The sequence below is a fragment of the Prunus avium genome, chromosome 1 (genome assembly GCF_965620075.1).
Source record: "Prunus avium chromosome 1, drPruAviu1.hap1.1, whole genome shotgun sequence".
Taxonomy (NCBI): domain Eukaryota; kingdom Viridiplantae; phylum Streptophyta; class Magnoliopsida; order Rosales; family Rosaceae; genus Prunus; species Prunus avium.
This window is the reverse complement of record NC_142284.1, coordinates 50,709,714-50,728,214: the sequence shown is the minus strand read 5'-3', so window position 1 is coordinate 50,728,214 and position 18,501 is coordinate 50,709,714. Positions and strand designations below refer to the sequence as shown.

At 39.3% G+C, this 18,501-nt stretch overlaps 3 protein-coding genes across 6 annotated transcripts; 1 reads left to right on the top strand and 2 right to left on the bottom strand.

The window, feature by feature from the left end:
• Nucleotides 1-669: 669 nt before the first annotated feature.
• FRA1 (P-loop containing nucleoside triphosphate hydrolases superfamily protein) lies at nucleotides 670-9,928 on the top strand. 4 transcript variants are annotated; one of them, XM_088244186.1, is made up of 26 exons: nucleotides 670-806; nucleotides 1,459-1,601; nucleotides 1,716-1,865; nucleotides 1,973-2,226; nucleotides 2,541-2,728; nucleotides 2,814-2,938; nucleotides 3,070-3,106; nucleotides 3,641-3,732; nucleotides 3,850-3,960; nucleotides 4,191-4,304; nucleotides 4,520-4,613; nucleotides 4,758-4,870; nucleotides 4,968-5,066; nucleotides 5,153-5,263; nucleotides 5,358-5,474; nucleotides 5,580-5,660; nucleotides 6,093-6,164; nucleotides 6,560-6,653; nucleotides 6,909-6,940; nucleotides 7,029-7,126; nucleotides 7,208-7,306; nucleotides 7,468-7,689; nucleotides 8,410-8,572; nucleotides 8,683-8,853; nucleotides 8,947-9,255; nucleotides 9,481-9,928. In XM_088244186.1, the coding sequence occupies exons 1-25, from the start codon at nucleotides 686-688 to the stop codon at nucleotides 9,157-9,159; spliced, it is 3,114 nt and encodes a 1,037-aa protein (XP_088100312.1). In that variant the 5' UTR covers nucleotides 670-685; the 3' UTR covers nucleotides 9,160-9,255; nucleotides 9,481-9,928. The 4 variants fall into 4 exon arrangements, with proteins under 4 accessions (XP_088100312.1, XP_088100309.1, XP_088100308.1 ...); XM_088244183.1 differs by having other exon boundaries at nucleotides 4,755-4,870; XM_088244182.1 differs by having other exon boundaries at nucleotides 4,740-4,870.
• A 226-nt stretch (nucleotides 9,929-10,154) lies between these two features.
• Nucleotides 10,155-12,059, bottom strand: LOC110761895 (uncharacterized). The gene is made up of 2 exons (XM_021964484.2): nucleotides 11,758-12,059; nucleotides 10,155-10,876 (listed from the first exon to the last, which is right to left on the bottom strand). Exons 1-2 carry the CDS (start codon nucleotides 11,920-11,922, stop codon nucleotides 10,505-10,507), a joined length of 537 nt encoding a protein of 178 aa, XP_021820176.1. The 5' UTR covers nucleotides 11,923-12,059; the 3' UTR covers nucleotides 10,155-10,504.
• A 730-nt stretch (nucleotides 12,060-12,789) lies between these two features.
• LOC110761967 (Leucine-rich repeat protein kinase family protein) lies at nucleotides 12,790-16,083 on the bottom strand. Its single transcript, XM_021964554.2, has 2 exons — nucleotides 14,441-16,083; nucleotides 12,790-13,664 (listed from the first exon to the last, which is right to left on the bottom strand). The coding sequence occupies exons 1-2, from the start codon at nucleotides 15,849-15,851 to the stop codon at nucleotides 13,033-13,035; spliced, it is 2,043 nt and encodes a 680-aa protein (XP_021820246.1). The 5' UTR covers nucleotides 15,852-16,083; the 3' UTR covers nucleotides 12,790-13,032.
• Between the last annotated feature and the right edge of the window lie 2,418 nt (nucleotides 16,084-18,501).

Here is an 18,501-nt window from a genome sequence, read left to right as displayed (position 1 = left end):
ACTCTATGTCACGTGGCAGCGTGGCTTGGTAGGCTGTGTCCATCGCTTTTCCTTACCAAATTCCCGCGCCAAAACGGCACCGTCCGACGCCACAACAACACAAAAGAACGGAAAAGGGCAAGCTTTGTAATAACGCGGACACAAGCAGGGGTGAGGTGGAGAAATCACAGCTGGACAACTTCCTTTACGGAGGGGAGGCAGGGTGAGAGACCGTTGTGAAAGGAGGAAGGGGCATTTTGGGAAAGAGTGACATAAAAGTTTAGAGAAGGGAAATGTGTGTGTTGTGGTGCAGTGAAGCGCAAGGAAAATGATAGTGGTTGTTGTCCCAGAAGTTACCCGCTCATTCCCCCAACTACCCTTCCCTTTCCTTTCTATTTTTACTCTCTCTCTCTTTCTCTCTCAAGACTCTTCACTTCTCAGCACAAAAAACACAGAGTCTGACTCTGAATGAAAATCCCAATGAGAGCTGAGTTGAGCTGAGCCTCTTTCTCTCTCTTCCTTCATTCTTTCTTTTCTGGTTGCTGTTGTTGTTCCATCACTTTCCCTGTCTGCAATTCTCTCACTAAATTCACAGACAATGAGAACGGTTTGATCTCTCAATTCTCAAATACACACTCAACTCCTCTGAATTGAATCTTTCTTTTTTTCTCCCTCTCGCTCGCTGTCTTCCCCTGTAGCTGTAGCCATGGAAGCAGGGGAAGATTGCTGTGTGAAAGTAGCGGTCCACATCCGGCCGCTCATCGGAGACGAGAAGCTCCAAGGCTGTAAAGATTGCGTCACTGTCGTCCCCGGCAAGCCTCAGGTACCTCACTCTAAAAAAAAGTCTTACTTTTTTCTCCATGGCCATTCTGGTGCATTCTTTCTCTCTCCTTGTTTGCTTTCATCTAGAGCTAACCCAGCTCTAGTTTTAGCTGACTGAGTAAAAAGAATCAAACTTTTGGGAGATCTGGATCCAAATGTGCTTACTGAGTAAGCCTCAGGATTGCATGCTTCACTTGGCAATTTGATTTTGGATCAGGATTCACATTAGCACCTTAAATTCATGTAATTTGTTTAGTTCCATAATAGGGAATTATTGATTGGCTGATATGGGGAATTATTTGGTCTCGAATTTACGCCGTAGATTTTGACCGGTGACAGATTTTCTGTTCGGCATAGCACCGTCCGGTCCTAATTAAAGGAAAGAAATTGTTATGGATTATAATTAATAAAAAAGGAAATTTTTTTTGTTCTTATTTTATTTATTTATTGTTGGTGACATTTCTCATTTGGTATCTGCAATGTGTGGTGCCTATCACATTCATTGGTTTTCAATTTTGCGTTTGGACGTATTTCAGCAAATTCTAAGGTTCTGAACTCAATTGAGAGCAATGCTAACCTGTGCTACGGACCAAATTTGGACCCATGGGGCGTATTTATGTTTAATCTACGTGCTGATTGTGACAATGGTGCAGGTACAAATTGGCACACATTCATTTACTTTCGACAATGTCTACGGGAGTACCGGTTCGCCGTCATCTGCAATGTTTGAAGAATGTGTTGCTCCGCTGGTTGATGGTTTGTTTCATGGATATAATGCTACTGTCCTAGCTTATGGTCAGGTACTTATATTTTCCATGGAGAGCTGAGGTTGCATGTCTTGCAGTTTACCGTCTTTTGTTAAGCCTCCTTTGCAATTTAGTGTCCTAAGGGTTAGCATTTTTATTCTACTGCAGACAGGTTCTGGGAAAACATACACCATGGGCACTGGTTTCAGAGATGGTTGCCAAACTGGAATTATCCCTCAAGTTATGAATGTATTATTTAGCAAAATCGAAACTCTAAAGCATCAAACTGAATTCCAGTTGCATGTTTCTTTTATTGAGGTTTGTTATGGTGTTTTATTCTTAATTTTGTTGTAAAAGTTCCATTCTCCATGTTTTATGTACCGCGTTGCATTAGTGAAATCTAACTAGGATATTTTGATGCAAAGATTCTCAAAGAAGAAGTACGAGACTTGCTGGATCCTAGTTTTTTGAGCAAACCAGAAGGTGCAAACGGGCATGTGGGAAAAGTAACAGTCCCTGGAAAGCCACCAATACAAATTCGAGAATCATCAAATGGTGTTATTACACTGGCAGGATCCACTGAACTCAGTGTTAGTACGCTGAAAGAAATGGCTGCTTGCCTGGAACAAGGATCTTTGAGCAGGGCAACAGGGAGTACAAATATGAACAATCAATCAAGGTAACTTATGGGCCTTCCTTTTCCTTTTAACTTATATGTATTTTTCCTTAATTATGGAACGTATACAAACTGGTAATATTTATTTGCATAGGTGAAAAGACTTATTTCTTCCGAAATTTTTGTAAAATGTGGAAAGACAACGTATGTGCTATATGCCTTTTAATGCTTGAGAAATAATTGGTCCTTTCCAAAATCCTTTCTCCTTTTGACTTGTTTTGTTAAAATCTTCCTGAGATTCAATTGTCTATCAAGATGGGTTCTGCATTAAGTCCCCTGGGTTTAATGACTTGTTCCTTTTATGCTTATGTCTATAGCCGTTCACATGCCATCTTCACCATCACATTAGAGCAAATGCATAAGGTCAACCCAACATGTTCTGGCAACAACGGGGTTAGCGAGAGTATGAACGAAGAATATCTATGTGCCAAGTTGCATTTGGTAGATCTTGCTGGGTCTGAGCGCGCAAAGAGGACAGGTTCTGATGGTTTGCGTTTTAAGGAAGGTAGATATCATTGTTTGTTAATTTTTGTGTCTAAGGCGCATTTCTGTAATACATTTTCATGTGGATATTCTTTTTTCTTAAACAGGAGTTCATATTAATAAGGGTCTTCTTGCACTTGGTAATGTTATCAGTGCACTTGGTGATGAGAAGAAGCGCAAAGAAGGCGTTCATGTTCCTTATCGAGATAGTAAACTTACTCGGCTTTTGCAGGTTTGATTCCATTCAAAAATTTCTAAAACCTTGTGGTAGAACGTGTGACAAATGTTCTTGACAAAATCATGTGAAAATGTTTAGCAGGGTTTGTTGTTTAATTGTGGTTTGGTGTCTGTTGATTTTTGCAGGACTCACTTGGTGGTAACAGCCGAACTGTTATGATAGGTAACTTTATTAAATTTCTTTTTCCCATGTTAAAAAATTTGGTGCTTGCTCTAGGCACATATGATTTTGTTTTGGTATGCCCCATGGAATGTATCTCTTTTTTAGAAGTCACCTGAATGTGATCTTACTAATATCCCTGCATATTAGGCCTTTTTTTTTTTTTTTTTTTTTTTTGGTGTGGAAAAGAAACGATTTGTTTTAACACCTGCATCTATAGGCTTAAACCCTTATTCTTCTTTTCTTCTCAATATTTGATAGTTTGTGCAAGCAATGTCGTAAATCTGAGGATTATCAAATCATTCTTTTTCTCGTTTGGTCCTATATATCTAAGTTCTCACATCTGATTGTCAATTCAATTTTCCTTTCTCATCTTGCCACTCATTCATCTCACGTGCTGTTGAAAACCGTTAGTGTAATGTAGAAAGTTCAATTTTGTTTAATGACAGCAGAAGGGATGTTACAAGAACCCCATCTGCTGATTGCATGATCTGTCTGTCCACTTGATACTATCACGATTTTCCTTATGTCATACAGCCTGCATCAGTCCCGCTGATATCAATGCTGAGGAAACCCTAAACACTTTAAAGTATGCAAATCGTGCTCGCAATATCCAAAATAAGCCTATTGTAAGTTGTTCAGAATAAATTCTTATTCATAGTTTTCTTAGTTTTTACCACTGTAGATACAGATTTCTGCCTTTGTGCCATTGTCATTTGTGTAGCTTTTCTGATTTGTTGTAACAGGTAAACAGAGATCCCATGTCCAGTGAGATGCTGAAGATGCGCCAACAACTAGAGTATTTGCAAGCTGAACTTTGTTCACGTGGAGGAGGATCTTCTTCTGATGAAATACAGGTATATTAATATTACTCTTCTGTGAATCGTTGTGTCGGAATTCTTCCATCACGGGTCAGACTTACCCCAGTTGCATCATTGTGTGGCCAGTATGGTGATATTTTGTATATAAAACAACGGAATAAATGATAAAACTGCAATTAATTTTTTAGTACTAGAAGAATAGATTCAATTATTATTTTCTTTAATATATTTATTTCATTTTCTAAGCGATTTCACTAATTCTGTAGGTTCTCAAGGAAAGGATTACTTGGCTCGAAGCTGCTAATGAGGATCTTTGTCGGGAACTTCATGAATACCGTAGCAAATGCACTGGTGTAGAGCAGTGTGAAAGAGATGGTCACGTATGTGTTACATGCTCTAGTAGAGATTCACGCTGTTCTTTTATCTTATTTCTTTCCAGTACTAATATATATGACTTTGACTTGTAACTTGTTTTCGTTTCTTATTTCACTTTGTAATCTATATATTTTTTGGTTGTGAATTATCGTTAACGTAGGACTCGGCATATATAATCAACTAGACCGGTACATTTGTTAATCTAAAACCTCATTTTCAGGTTGGTAGTACATGCTCTGTAAAAAGTGATGGCCTTAAAAGGGGTTTGCAAAGTATAGAATCAGCTGACTACCAAATGGGTGAAGCAATAACAGGTATCACTTATCTCTGTTTAGGACTTCCTTGACAACATTTTATTTTCTCAATTAAATCAGCTGCAGCTATGTTAGCACCTATAATCCACATGCATCTTTAGTGTTGGGGAAATTCATATAGTGTAGGATGTCATATTGTAGCAGGTGATTCCCAGGAAATTGATGAGGAAGTAGCAAAAGAGTGGGAGCACAACCTTCTGCAAAATACTATGGACAAAGAGTTGCATGAATTGAATAAACGTCTACAGCAGAAAGAGGTATGGTCTGAGTGTGTATATTGTTTGGGATCACATGAAAACCACATTAGTGTCTTCTCAGGTATTATGTGTGACTTTACGTTTGACGTCTGTGCAGTCGGAAATGAAGTTTATTGAAGGTTCTGACACTGTGGCACTCAAGCAGCACTTTGGAAAGAAAATCTTGGAACTTGAAGATGAGAAAAGAACTGTGCAGGTTAACTTAAAGCCTTTGAACTTGATGGTGTTTTTCTTGGGAGAACTGATATTCACTTGTTGTTCTTTACTTGTTTCATACTGCAGCAAGAGAGGGACCGGTTGCTGGGTGAAGTTGAAAATCTTGCTAATAGTGATGGACAAGCACAGAAATTGCAAGATGTCCATTCCCAGAAGTTAAAGGCACTTGAGGCACAGGTACTATACTTTTCTACTAGAAAGCTGTTTCACTTTGGATAAGCAGGGGACTTGTAATCCAAATGTTTCATCTTTTACAATGTTTACATATCAGATTTTGGATCTTAAGAAGAAACAAGAGAGCCAGGTTCAGCTACTGAAGCAAAAACAAAAAAGTGATGAAGCAGCAAAGCGACTGCAAGATGAAATCCAGTCAATAAAGGCACAAAAGGTTTAGACTCATCACGCTGTTAAAATATCTTCATAGTTTTGTCCTAATAAGTATAATATTTTCTCTGCATCTACTGCTATTATTTAATATTTTTTAAAATTCCAGGTTCAATTGCAACATAGGATAAAACAAGAAGCAGAACAATTTCGGCAGTGGAAAGCCTCTCGAGAGAAGGAATTGCTGCAGGTATTTACTTTTTTCCTTTGTTTCCTTGTCCTGCTAACTTTTGAAGTTATATGGAAGTTCACAAGTCTGAAGCTCCTGCCATTGTTTCATGTCATTTTACATAAAATTAAATAAATATAGTGCAGTGATTTTCAATTAAAAGGAAACATATCTTTTATGATTTATTATGATTTATTAATCTTTAGCAGGAGTGAGAGCCGTTAGCCATTGTAATAGGAAACAGAGACCGATCACCTTTATATTTAGTAGTATATGCATATTTAAATTTTTATGAAGTGTTAGCACTTTAAGTATGTATTTATGTATCAATGCTATAACAGTAGAGGATGGAAATGAGCATCTCCACGTCTTAATTACTTTCTCATCTGAACTGAATTTGATTTCCTGTATTAATTCATGCTCCCTACTTTGGTTTTACTTTCACTATAATAGTTACGGAAAGAGGGCAGGAGAAATGAATATGAAAGGCATAAGCTGCAAGCATTAAATCAACGCCAGAAAATGGTGAGTGTCTCTCAGTTGCCTATTTATTTAGTTGTCCTTTCAAAGATCTCAATGCTAAGTTTGGCCAGGAATGTAATTTTCTGATTATAAACTTCTGAGATTCCAACCTGTGACATGTTACTTTCCCTTATTAAGATCAAATCTAATTTGGGAAAATTATCTGTATTGCTATCTTCAAGAAGTTATGGGTGCTTCTCTTTAATGAGAGAGTTACAGTATAATATTGGAGAGTTTTCAAGCTACATGGGCCCTAGAGTTGTGGCATCTTAGTATGCAGAGTTGATTTCCTCTACTTGATATATCCTAATAAACAGAGAAAGTGGGACAAATTCACTAAAACCATGGTTTCAACATAATATAATGGTAGTTGAAGTGATTACTGTCCTTTCTTTCAGGTTCTTCAGAGAAAGACTGAAGAGGCTGCAATGGCTACCAAGAGGCTGAAAGAATTGCTAGAAGCTCGTAAATCTTCTGCTCGTGACAGCTCAGGTATGCTTTGTTTTCTATTATAATATTATAATGTTTGAAGTCTGCACTTCTGGACACCCATTGCATTCATAAATGCTTTGGTTCTCTCAGATGAGGTATTGAAAGATTAAATTCACTTTCATATGTAATCACCAGATTTTTAAAATTACCTCAATTGAGAAGAAATGTCTTCTTTATAACATAGGGTCTTCATACTTCACAGCATGGGCCTTCTCCTTTAATATTTATACTTTCTAATTGTGTAAACTTTTACAGCTGTTGCCAATGGAAATGGGACACATTTACAGGTAATGCTCTTTGCTTCCTCTTATTTCCATATGTTTTATGTTCTTCCCTTTGAATGTTGAATCTTTCTAACTCAAGTTCCACCACTAGAGCAATGAGAAATCCTTACAACGGTGGCTTGATCACGAGCTTGAAGTCATGGTGAATGTGCATGAAGTTCGTCATGAATATGAGAAACAAAGTCAAGTGTATGCATAAATATTTGTTCATTTAATACTGAATTGTATATAGTGTTGGAGAGTTTATTAATTAAAAGCTGTAATATGCAGACGAGCTGCACTGGCAGAGGAGTTGGCCATGCTGAAGCAATTAAACGAATTCGCTTCAAAGGGCCTTAGTCCTCCAAGAGGAAAGAATGGCATTGCCAGGTATGTTTCGTATTAAACACTTATATCTACATAATTCTGTCTTCTTCCCTGTTTTATAGTTTGGAATTTGATGAAAAGGTTAGCATGAAACAGATGGAATAGTAGAACGTAAATATCTCTCTCTCTCTCTGGTGATTTATTTCTGTATTTTGTTTGTTCAGGGTGTCCTCCATGTCACCAAATGCAAGAATGGCCAGAATATCTTCACTTGAGAACATGCTTAGCATATCATCAAACTCACTTGTAGCGATGGCATCGCAACTTTCAGAGGCAGAAGAACGGGAGCGTGCCTTTACCAACCGTGGACGTTGGAACCAATTGCGCTCAATGGCAGATGCAAAGAACTTGCTTCAATATATGTTCAATTCTCTTGCAGATACAAGGTGTTTTTTTGACCTAGTGTTCTGAATGATTTTATTTTACTTTTTATTTTTGTTATGATGTTCTATGATGGTTGTGAAAAGTGCAATGTAAATATCTACACATTAGTCTGGCATTGTTCAACATTTTTTATTTTATTTTGATGATAAACTAAGAAAAGGTTTAGAAATGTTAAGTTAGGAGGTCTGCAACATATTATGGCGTCTCTCTTTTATGTAAAAAGGAAAAAGAAATATTAGCATGTAATTGGTCAAGATAACTTGGAAGCATATAGGACTGGATTTAGAAGGGTAGATGATAGACCACAGTAGGAGAGGAGAGGTATATATCTGTTCCTCATAATCCATACTTTTACCTGCTCATTGCCTCTCTGATAGAGTTCAGAAATTTTTTAATCTCCAACAAATAATTTAATCTCCGAAAAATAATATTTACATGGTGAACATAAAATAAAAGGGATAGCATTCTCTACAAGGAATGTCAGTTGTATTGCAAAATTAGTTAGCTTATTAATTAATGAACATAAACCGTAGATCCACTATAACTATATCACTACCCAATTTGTCAAATAAATTGATCGTGCTGTCATATTTAAGTATACTTCAGAAAATTCACTACTTAATAGATCTTACTACCACATTGCATATTTCTTGCAAATTCTCATGTGAGTGATATCTAAATTCTGCAGTTGAAATTCTAAGTATCATTTCACGTGCTGACAGGTGCCAATTATGGGAGAAGGAAATGGAAATGGATGAAATGAAAGAGCATCTCAAAGAACTCGTAGGTTTGTTGCGGCAGAGTGAGACACGAAGAAAGGAAGTTGAGAAGGAACTAAAATTGAGAGAGCAAGCTGTTGCAACTGTATTGGCAACATCAGCCTCGGTGAGAATATTAGTCATTATGTGATAATTCTTCTAATGCTTCTTCTCATGCTCTTCTTAAGCTTGGCTCAAGTATGTGAAGGATTGTTTTTATGTCTTTATTACTTTTAGGCCGACCACCATCAGGGGAACTCACACAATTCACTGAAACACTGTGCTGATGACACGAGTGGTCCCTTGTCCCCAATCTCTGTGCCAGCACAAAAACAGCTGAAATATACAGCAGGAATTGTTAACGGCTCTGTCAGAGAATCAATAGCTTTCATAGATCAGACACGAAAGGTCAATTTCATCCTCCTTTCAATTATAGAATTGGGCCCTGTTTTCTGTTTTCAGCTAAGAAAACTAAGAAAACGGGATTTGCTGTTAGTGCAGATGGTACCCATCGGGCAGTTGCCAACAAAAAAACTAGCAGTTATAGGACAGGCTGGGAAGCTATGGAGGTGGAAGAGGAGTCATCACCAGTGGTTAGTACAATTCAAATGGAAATGGCAGAAGCCTTGGAGACTCTCAGAATGGATTAGGCACAGTGATGAAACAATCATGAGGGCCAAACCTCGTTTACAAGCTCGGTCAAATGTGATGTGATGTTCTGCAGTCACCAGCCTATTGTTGCCCAAATTTCATCTTTGACCTAAGTATCATCCCAACGCATGGCATGGGAAAACAGAGAATCAAGTGCAGGTACCATAAAATTACGATTAAGAATCTCTTATGTATCGAAATAATATCTCCAGTTACACAACTGAAAAAAATGTAGAAATATGTACTTTGTAGCAGTAGGATCTCTGAAGTGTACTTGGCACTTCGAGAATCTCGTAAGTGCCAAGTACATGACTGCGGATCAGTTCGTTCAACAGGACAGCTCAGCACAGTGATTGACCTACTTTGACTTTTAAAATAATGCAGTGTGCTATAAGTAGCTGTTGAGGATCTTTGCTACTGTCATGGATGAGTTTATTTTGGAAAGCATAGGTTTGTTATCGAAAATTTTGCAATGGTTACTGCACTCGGAGTATCTTGTAAAGCTGTGTTGATGCTGCCGATGATATACTGTCTAGCTAGAAGACGACACCGACGGTGCAAAACTGCAAGTGGTGGTATACTGGTGAAAGAAGAAATCGAGCCATCTGATGTTATAGTACATTTCTGTTAATAACAACACAACATGAGAGGAAATCCTTTAAGTTACAGAAATATGTATAAAGGGTTCTGTGCGTTTTTTACTTTTCCAGGACAAATTTGTAACTTTTTGGGCTTAGCCTTTAGAATGTTTATTGTGTGTAAGCACAACATTTGACACCATGTAGCATTTTCTGTTGCATCACAGTTTCGACGAAAGGGAAATTCTTTTGTAGATTCTTTTTTTTCTTTTTTTCTTTGTGCAAGCATTATAGTCATTCTATTGGAAAGATTGCTTCTTATATGCCTATTTGTAATAAAACAAAGGTATTGAATCAAACTTGAGGCTCCTCTGCCATTTTCTTAATTTTCTTTTCCTTTTCATTTATATTCTCGATGCATGTATCATACTTTGGCGGCCTTGATTAGAACACCAGTTATATACAAAACGAAACCAGAAGTTTGCAACATCATCTGCCCAATTTGTTCATTAACTATTTCCTAGTGAAAATGTGTGATTACTACAGGTATATTACATGATTCCAAACTAACCATACAAGGGAACAAATTTTATCAATGTACTCCAATCCAACTGAAACAAGATCTTCATATCCTAAACCAAAATATTCATATGTTCTACTTCCCAAGAGTCAATATCTAACAATGCGGCCATTAGAGAAGCTGGAATCAAGAGCAACTAGAATCTGCATCTAGAGGAGCATCACAGATGCATATCAACAGTGGCACATATCAGATGCATCTAGAGGAGCATCGCAGAAGAGGGCTTATATTCCCTCCATGCATGTGCACATTAAGTTTGGCCACACCAGTATGCATAGTGCTCTTCTTTGCGATGATTACTAACAAGACCTCCACACTGTAAACAAATGAAGCTACTCCCATCTGAAAATGCATCCAGTACAATCTGCATCCTGCCACTTTCCGCCAGTATAGAAGTTCCTTGAGCATCAGGTCCAAGTCCAACTGATGGGCCACCCTCGTCACCTGCTGCTGGTTCAGTTTTGGAAGGATGGGCTTCAGCAATTGCACACTCAGCAAACAAAGAAGCTAGTTGATCAACAGCAGAGCTTTCTTGCAATCTATTTCTGTACAGCTCACGAGCACGATGTAAGGACTCAAATACAGCCTCATCCCCACCTCTCGTTCTCATTGCCATAACAACCTGTTCCAAATACTAAATTAGTATGTGATGAAGGTTCTCCATGGACAGGTTCCTCTTGATTCTTAAGGCCTCCAACAACGTACATATGTCATCTCCTCAAAGCAGCTCAATGCTTTATTATGAATGCAGGAGTGTCTCCATATAGGCACACAACAAAAGTACCCAAGGATCGCATCTGGACAGGGCTTTACCAGACCAAAGCCCCACGCAAGATTAGATGAATAAGCAAATTATAACCCTAAACTCTCAGGAGAACCTTCGGAGAGCGCCAAGCACCTTAGAGGGGTTTTGGACCAAAGATTGAGCTTCTTAGAAAAAAAAGTTCAATTTCACAGTTTGTTTTCATCAGTAAAAAGTGTTCAAATTGCTGCTTAATCAATTTACACTAAAAGCTCCAATCGAAATGCATGACTACAAATGCAACATTAAATTTAGGGTTCGCCTCACATTTGGGAATTGGGATGACAACCCCCCAAACTCCATAACTTTCCTAGTTTCCAACACTACCATTTTGCCAGTTGTTCAGTACTACAGGGATGGATGGTTAGGCACTGGAAATAATAAGTAAGATAATTCTCTTTTCCTATCCAACCATTTAAGGCAGCCACTAGTGTTGAGCTTCGAAAATCCAATAGGAAGAACCAATGTTGTCAACAACTAGTCACTTTTGGCAAAACAGTACAAACCCTAAGAAGACCAACCAAAAGAAAGAGATTATTTTTCAATAAAGAGTAGCACTTCAGTGATTTGAGATGCTAAAAACTCACAAAATTAAAAATTAAATCAATGCCATTCAATTTCTATGGACAATACAAATCAAACCGAAGAAAAATTGAAGGTGATGAAGGAGAAAATAACAACTTGATGAAGTTAAAGATTACCGCTTGGAGGGCCTGCGATGGCTTGCCTTGATTGAGGAGCTGGCGAGCCAATGCGAGAAAGTCCCTTAAGACGTCGCCTTGGCCTGCGTCGGACGGCAGCTCCGTCTGCCCATTCGCCGTCGTCTCCATCTCCATCATCTCCGTGTCCGTACGGTCCATGTTCATGTTGGCATTCTCTGTTCTCTGAATAATATTTGTACGCCGATTGCAGATTTTCTTGTTGATATAAAAAAAAATGAAGAGCTTCTGAAAACTGGACGATTCTAGCAAATTCTTCAAGTTACGGTAGGCTTCATCGCCATCTCTCAGTGATTGATGTTTTGATGCTATGGGCTTTCAGTTCAGCTCATTCTTTTCCAGGCCTCTTTACATTTTGGGCTTCTTTCCTTGGATGACCCATATAACAGCTTCCAGTCCAGTACACATTTTTCAACAAGCATGTAGATTAAGGGCCAGTTTGGCATTGTTGTGTTGTGAAAATAATCGCTGTCAGATAAGCAATGCCAAACATGCACTAAGTTTTCTTTATTTGAATTATTCCTTTTTCATTATATATAATGCTAGCAATATCGCGGAAAGAATGGAATTAAACAAGGTGTAAAAGATGGGAATCGAACACATGATTTCGGATGCACGAAGGACATTCTAAACCACTCAGATTACAAGCCAATTACGAAACACAGTCATGTACTGCATTCATGTACACATAACTTCAACAATTGAATTTATAACTTGATAGGCTCCTTATCATTTAGTTTATAAATTACAAGAAGCAATCATATGCATATGCCCATTCCTTGTGGCTTCAGTTTATATGCATTTTATTTCCTTAGTTTATGAAATCTAACTTCCTAGACACACCTAAAACTGAGGAGCAAGCTGAGTTCCAAAAGCAGTTGTCATGTTTTTAATTTATTTAAAAAAAGTCCTCAAATTACAATGAAACGCTACAAATACATACCACTCAAATTGGGTAAGCACAAAAGTGTGCAATATCTTATCAGTTAGGGCATTTTTCTTGCAGACAAAAGCTGAATGAGAAGAATGGTCCTTACCAGACTGACCACATATACATATACAATGCAGCAAAAACAAATGGGCAAGGAGAAACACGTGCCCTCATCCACCATGCATATGAAAGGTAAAGATCACAAACAATGCTGCAGAAAAAAGTAAGAATTAATAATATAGCTAGCATGTGTGCTCCATCTCTTTTCTTTTCTATAAAATAATTAATTAATACTCCTAGTTTGGTACAGCGGTAACCCTAACTAGCTAGGGCACACCAGTCACAATCTGGGGGTCCATTAATTCATTGTCATCTTCCATGGATGCACTCTCTTTAATCTCCTGTAACATCTTCAACACCTGCCACATTGTTGGCCTCTGCTCAGGCGATGTTGAGCTACAAGCTATGGCCACCTCTACCAGCATCCCCATCCTGCTATTGCCTTCCCCATCTTGATCATGCTGATCATCTTCCCTCATGGACATGACCCATTCCACCATGTCAGTGGGCACCAAAACTAGGTGATGTGATGGAGGCTTCCCTGTGACAAGCTCCACCAACAAAATCCCAAATGCATAGACATCAGACTTGGAAGTTGGTTGGTGCTTTTGTTGATGATCATCGTGATCGTTCAATGAGTTTATGCGAATCTCGGGGGCTTTGTAAGCAGTAGAATCTGGCTCCTCCTCGGATGTTGGGGTGGTGGTGGCAAGAACAGAGAGGCAGTAGTCGGTGAGACATGCCTCGAAGTCAGGGCCAAGGAGGACATTGGAGGACTTGAGATTGCCGTGGACAAGCCTCCATGCTTGGTGAATGTAGGAGAGGCCTTGTGCTACGTCCTCTGCTATTTTCAAGCATGATGTCCAGTGCAGCGGCTTTGCCCTTGTGGATTTTGTTCCTGCAGTTCAATTTTGGACGTGCCCATGTAGCACATTCATTATAAGGAACTTAATTTTAGGATGCTAATTAGCAATAACTTGGAAATGGATGTGATGTATGCCAATCCCTCCCTCTGAAAAACACCACTGACAATTTGAATGTAGAAATTACCCTACTCAAACAAAGAAAACATAGTCAACGGACGATTTTTTTAAGTGTGGCAGGACAAAGAAAACAAAATTTATCGAATCAAAGAGTGTTGATGACATAGATTGAGGGGTTAGTGGACTGAAAATATAAACAAAAGGCCAGTCAGATCAAATTAAGCAGTCAGTTTTTCCTTATCATATATATATGGAATCACGGGAACCAGCCAAGAGGGGATAGAAAAAGAATGAGAAAATCCAAAATCTGTCAGTTTTTTTATGAAGAAAAGGTTAAGCAAGTGATGTGAATTGGGCAAGCAAGCCAACAATATGGTCAATATATTATTATTCATGTCAATTCCCAACGACGTCGTCGTCGTCTTAATCAAAAGCAAAGATTCTCGGCGTTGATTGAGAAAAAGGTACCTCAAGAAACAACCAAATCTAATGCCATCACCACAATGTCCTAATAAATCCAATTCCCCTAATGATAACCCAAAAAGCTTACGTGTCCATTTCCTATTGGGTTTCCCAAATTCTTTTACTTCACAAAATAGTCAAAGCATCAAACATTGGTCAAACTCAAACTGAGTTAACACAACCGAGTAAGCAAAATGAAGATTGAAGCAGAGCAAAACAGAGCATTTACCGTGAATGAGTGAGAAGAGGCTGCCATTGGGCTGATAATCGTAGACGAGGAGCCGCTCATCCTTGGCCTGAAAATAAGCTCTGAGAGGAACCAAGTTGGGATGTCTAAGCCCACCCACCGCCTCCATGTGCCTCTCGAACACCTCTCTGCTAGTCCCGCCCAACTTCCCGGCATCCAGCCTCTTCACGCTCACAATCAGACGGTTGTCCAGCACCGCCTTGTACGTCGTCCCAATGGTGCCTTTCCCCAACAGCTCCGCCGAGGCCCTCATCAGTTGGTCCAGCGAGTACAGCTGCGACTCGCCGGCGCAGAACATTAAGCTCCCGCTCTTCACCACTTGAATCCCCTGTACCCTCTTCACCTTCTGCTCCAACTCCTCCTCTAGTTGCACCACTACCGCCGCATGTGCATCGGAGCCTGTCGGACTCGCAATGTCGGTCCTCCGGTGGGTTTTAGGTTTCCTCTGTTTCTTCAAAGCTAGTACGAAGAAGAGAAGAGAACAGATCAAGACGAAGACGCCTGAAGAGAACCCAATAATGACGGCGGTTCTTCTGTGCCTTTTTCGACTCGGCTGAGTCAACTCAACGCCCTGGACTTCCTGTGCAGTGCTCTGCCCGAGTGCTCTTGTGGGAGGTGGAGCTTCATGAGCTTGGGTTGGACCGAAAAACGGCGCAGCTGGGTGGCATTCTTTGTTTACAAGCTCGCCGCAGAGACCTGGGTTCCATGAAAACGCCGTCGGCCCGAAGCGTAGAAGGGTCGGAGTAACGGGGATTACCCCGGTGAGGTTGTTTCCGGAGACATTGAAGGTTCGGAGAGAGGACTGGTTCAGAGCCGGGACCGGTCCGGTGAACCGGTTCCAGTCGAGCCGGAGATAGTAGAGCCGGTCTAGACCGGTGATGAGAAAGGCGGGTAATGGACCGGTGAGGTTGTTGAAGGAGAAGTCGAGGGTTCGGAGGCGGTGGAGGGACGAGAGCGAAGGCGGAAGAGAACCCGCGAAGGAGTTGCGGTCGAGGAAGAGGGTTTTGAGGTTGGTGAGGCCGGAGAGGTCGGGAATGGATCCAGTGAGTGAGTTGTTCTGCAGACTCAGGACTCTGAGTTGGTCTAAGCGAGTCAGGGTGTTTGGTGCGAAAATGCCACCGAGATTCTGAGATTGGATTATGAGGCGGACTATTTTGGACTGGGCGCATTGGACACCTGTCGAGCGGCAGAGCTGGAGGGTGGTGGTGTTTGACGAGAAGGGAAGAGCGTTGTGTAAATCTGCTTTGGATTTGAATGCAAGGAGAGCAACAACATCATCGTCTGAGACAGAGGGTGATTGAGTGAGTGCAGGCCTGGAAGAAGAAACTGTGGAGGCACAGAGTGAGAGCAGAACAATGGTTGACAAAAGAAGGGGTTGCCATTTCTTGAGCATTGTTGAACTGAAGAAACAGAAGGTGCTCTGTTTTGTGTTTTACAGAGAACATAAAAATATGAGAAGAAAGAAGAGCAAGGAATTGCAGAAGGTGACAAAAAGATGTAAGAGGAGCGCAGGGGTAGCAGTTGTCGGACTGGAAAGCTCAGAATCACGTGAAAGTAAGTTCCCAAGGACAGGAGGAGACGGGCCAAGGAGGGGGTAAATTGAGGGTGCAACGTGGAATTGAAATAATTATAATATTCATACGGGGCCGCACACAACAACATTATAACATATATATAATTTTGTCATTTTGATTTTCTGACAAGAAAACTGTTGTATATGATTAAGTTTATTTCAGGAAATTAAGAATGAATTTCCACATACTCTTATGCGTTTTAAAAAGCATGAATATGTATCCACAAGTTGTGGTGTGGTTGGCAAACTGTCACATTCAGTTGGCGAGTTACTTTGTATCTCAATGACAGGGGTTTGAGACTCGTTGAAAGCACTTTGTGGTCAAGAACAACCCGAATCTCGAGCAGCGATTAATTTCATCCTTGAAGTGTGAGGACACCTTTTGATATTTACCCAAAAAAAAAAAGCAAGAATATATCAAAATGTGTGTCGGTCAAACAAGAAAAACCCTACGCCTAAGAGGAGATCTAATCATCTGAACATTTACAGTTACAGAAAGTTTTCGATCTCATAAATTCATGAAACCCTAATATGTACGTTTTTTTATTTTTTATTTTTGCTTTTGATTTCATTTCCGACAAATTTTGCTATTAAAAACTAGCTGTACTCATGACTGTTCGAGAAGAAAAAGTTGGTTGGAAGAACATGAAGGAACCGGAGCTTAAGAAGGGAGGAAAAGAAAAGAAACAGAGACACAATAAAAGTTAAGAATTCGGAATCTAAGTAAACACCAGATGCATATGTAATTTATAAAAAAATAATATTATGAACATTTCTTGTCTGGCGGGGAAGACAAAAAGAAAAAATCCCAAGGGGAAAAGGCTCTTGTTGATGCACGGTTATGGGCTGTTTGATTTGATTTGCCGTAACCTATAAGTCTAGTGCTTTTTCAAAGATGAATTCTTACCTTGTCGCTTGACAATGCCATGTGATTTTAAAGTCCGTGAATTGGATGGTTGCTTTTTTCACTCATATTCCACATTCTAGTATTTTGGGTTAACAAGATGCAGAAGAAAATGGTAAAGTTTACAAATTTGAAAGAGGAATGTCTTGAAATGACTCGCTTTATTCGAATTAAAATGCATATGTTCAATTTGTTTTTTAGTACAAGTGATTATCTAAACTACAAGATAGAGGGGAGTTTCTTAAACACATACTGTGAATGTGTCGTGGGAGTTCAAACTTGAGATCACCAATTTGCAAGTAAAGACATTTTTCCATTGAACTAGACCCCGTTGGCATGTTTAATCTTTTATCCGACTCTATAAATACAAGTGCTCAATTATATAAATACATATGTTCGACTCTCTTTTTTGGTCCCAAGATAATGGAACATGAAAAAAGATTAGAATTGTAGAGTTTTCAAATCAAATGTAGAAGTTTTGAATACATATAATTGATGAAAAGGAAAACGCAAAAATCAATACTTATAATAATGGGGGCCGTGCAATAATCCAATCCATAACACCCTAAACAGGCCCAGACATATTCATAGATTATGGATAGCAGTTCAAAAACTTAGAAGGACTACAAATTCGGGCCTACTTAACATGTGCAAGAAATAAATCCGGTTGGGTCTCCCCTCTGACCCATAGCCAAGAATTTTATTTTAGAAATTTAGAATTTCTGCCACCCTTATCCCCCACGACCGTTTTGAGTGCTCCTTACCTTTCTGAGTTTCTAGCGACACCTGATAAAAAAAGAGATTCTCAGTTCCATACTGGTTTCAAAGCACTTCCAAATTTGCATCATCCTGAGCCTCATCTTAGAAGCGTTGGGATATTTTTAAAAGTAAAATTCAACGATAGCAATGAGCCAAGTGATGGCGAAGTTGGATAGCTGACCCAACGTGAGATATGTCCGAAGGCCAATCAGAGTGTGTGAATGATCATCCACTTGCTATACGCAGTGCAGCTCTCCATTAACAAATGATTAGTATAAAAGTGGCCAATGGCAAGGCTGTCTTGATATATTATTGTAAATGCTTAATCAGTTTTAAAATTTCATGAGATATATGAGTTCAATGAATCGTCTGCCTTACCTCACTCAACTAGAGGACATCTCTTACCTACCAGCACTTAGCTCAAAAAAAAAAAAGGAAAAAAAGGAAAAAAAAGAGGGGTTCCCTGAGAAAGTGACATTGCTCAGGCCTTGCAAGGTTCTTCTGGAACTGCAACAGAGAAAGGTACCCTGTTTTGTCTCTGTTTGGACAGATTTTGGGACCATGGTTTTAAAAAAAAAGCACCTTTTCTTCTCTGGCATTTATGATTCCCACCATAGATGGTTAGGTTACTTTTCACCTAGCTAGTATTCTGTTGTTTGTTTTCCATACACACACATGTGACTATATGACTTAAATCTCCGATTTCTTATTCAGTTGTTAATTCACAGCAGACCATGTCTGAATTAGCTGATGATGTTAATGCAAATTCATTCTCCATGGAATGACTGAAGAGTTTATGATTGCATA

What these genes read in the sequence shown, in the direction of transcription:
- LOC110761895 (XM_021964484.2), bottom strand. Translation starts at nt 11,922, where the DNA reads ATGAACATGGACCGTACGGACACGGAGATGATGGAGATGGAGACGACG. An exon ending in CATCGCAGGCCCTCCAAGCG is followed by an intron (nt 10,877 to 11,757) that starts GTAATCTTTAAC and finishes TATTTGGAACAG; the next exon opens with GTTGTTATGGCAATGAGAAC.
- LOC110761967 (XM_021964554.2), bottom strand. Translation starts at nt 15,851, where the DNA reads ATGCTCAAGAAATGGCAACCCCTTCTTTTGTCAACCATTGTTCTGCTC. An exon ending in CCTCTTCTCACTCATTCACG is followed by an intron (nt 13,665 to 14,440) that starts GTAAATGCTCTG and finishes ATTGAACTGCAG; the next exon opens with GAACAAAATCCACAAGGGCA.
- FRA1 (XM_088244182.1), top strand. Translation starts at nt 686, where the DNA reads ATGGAAGCAGGGGAAGATTGCTGTGTGAAAGTAGCGGTCCACATCCGG. An exon ending in CTTCTTCTGATGAAATACAG is followed by an intron (nt 3,961 to 4,190) that starts GTATATTAATAT and finishes CTAATTCTGTAG; the next exon opens with GTTCTCAAGGAAAGGATTAC. An exon ending in ATGAGAAAAGAACTGTGCAG is followed by an intron (nt 5,067 to 5,152) that starts GTTAACTTAAAG and finishes TTCATACTGCAG; the next exon opens with CAAGAGAGGGACCGGTTGCT.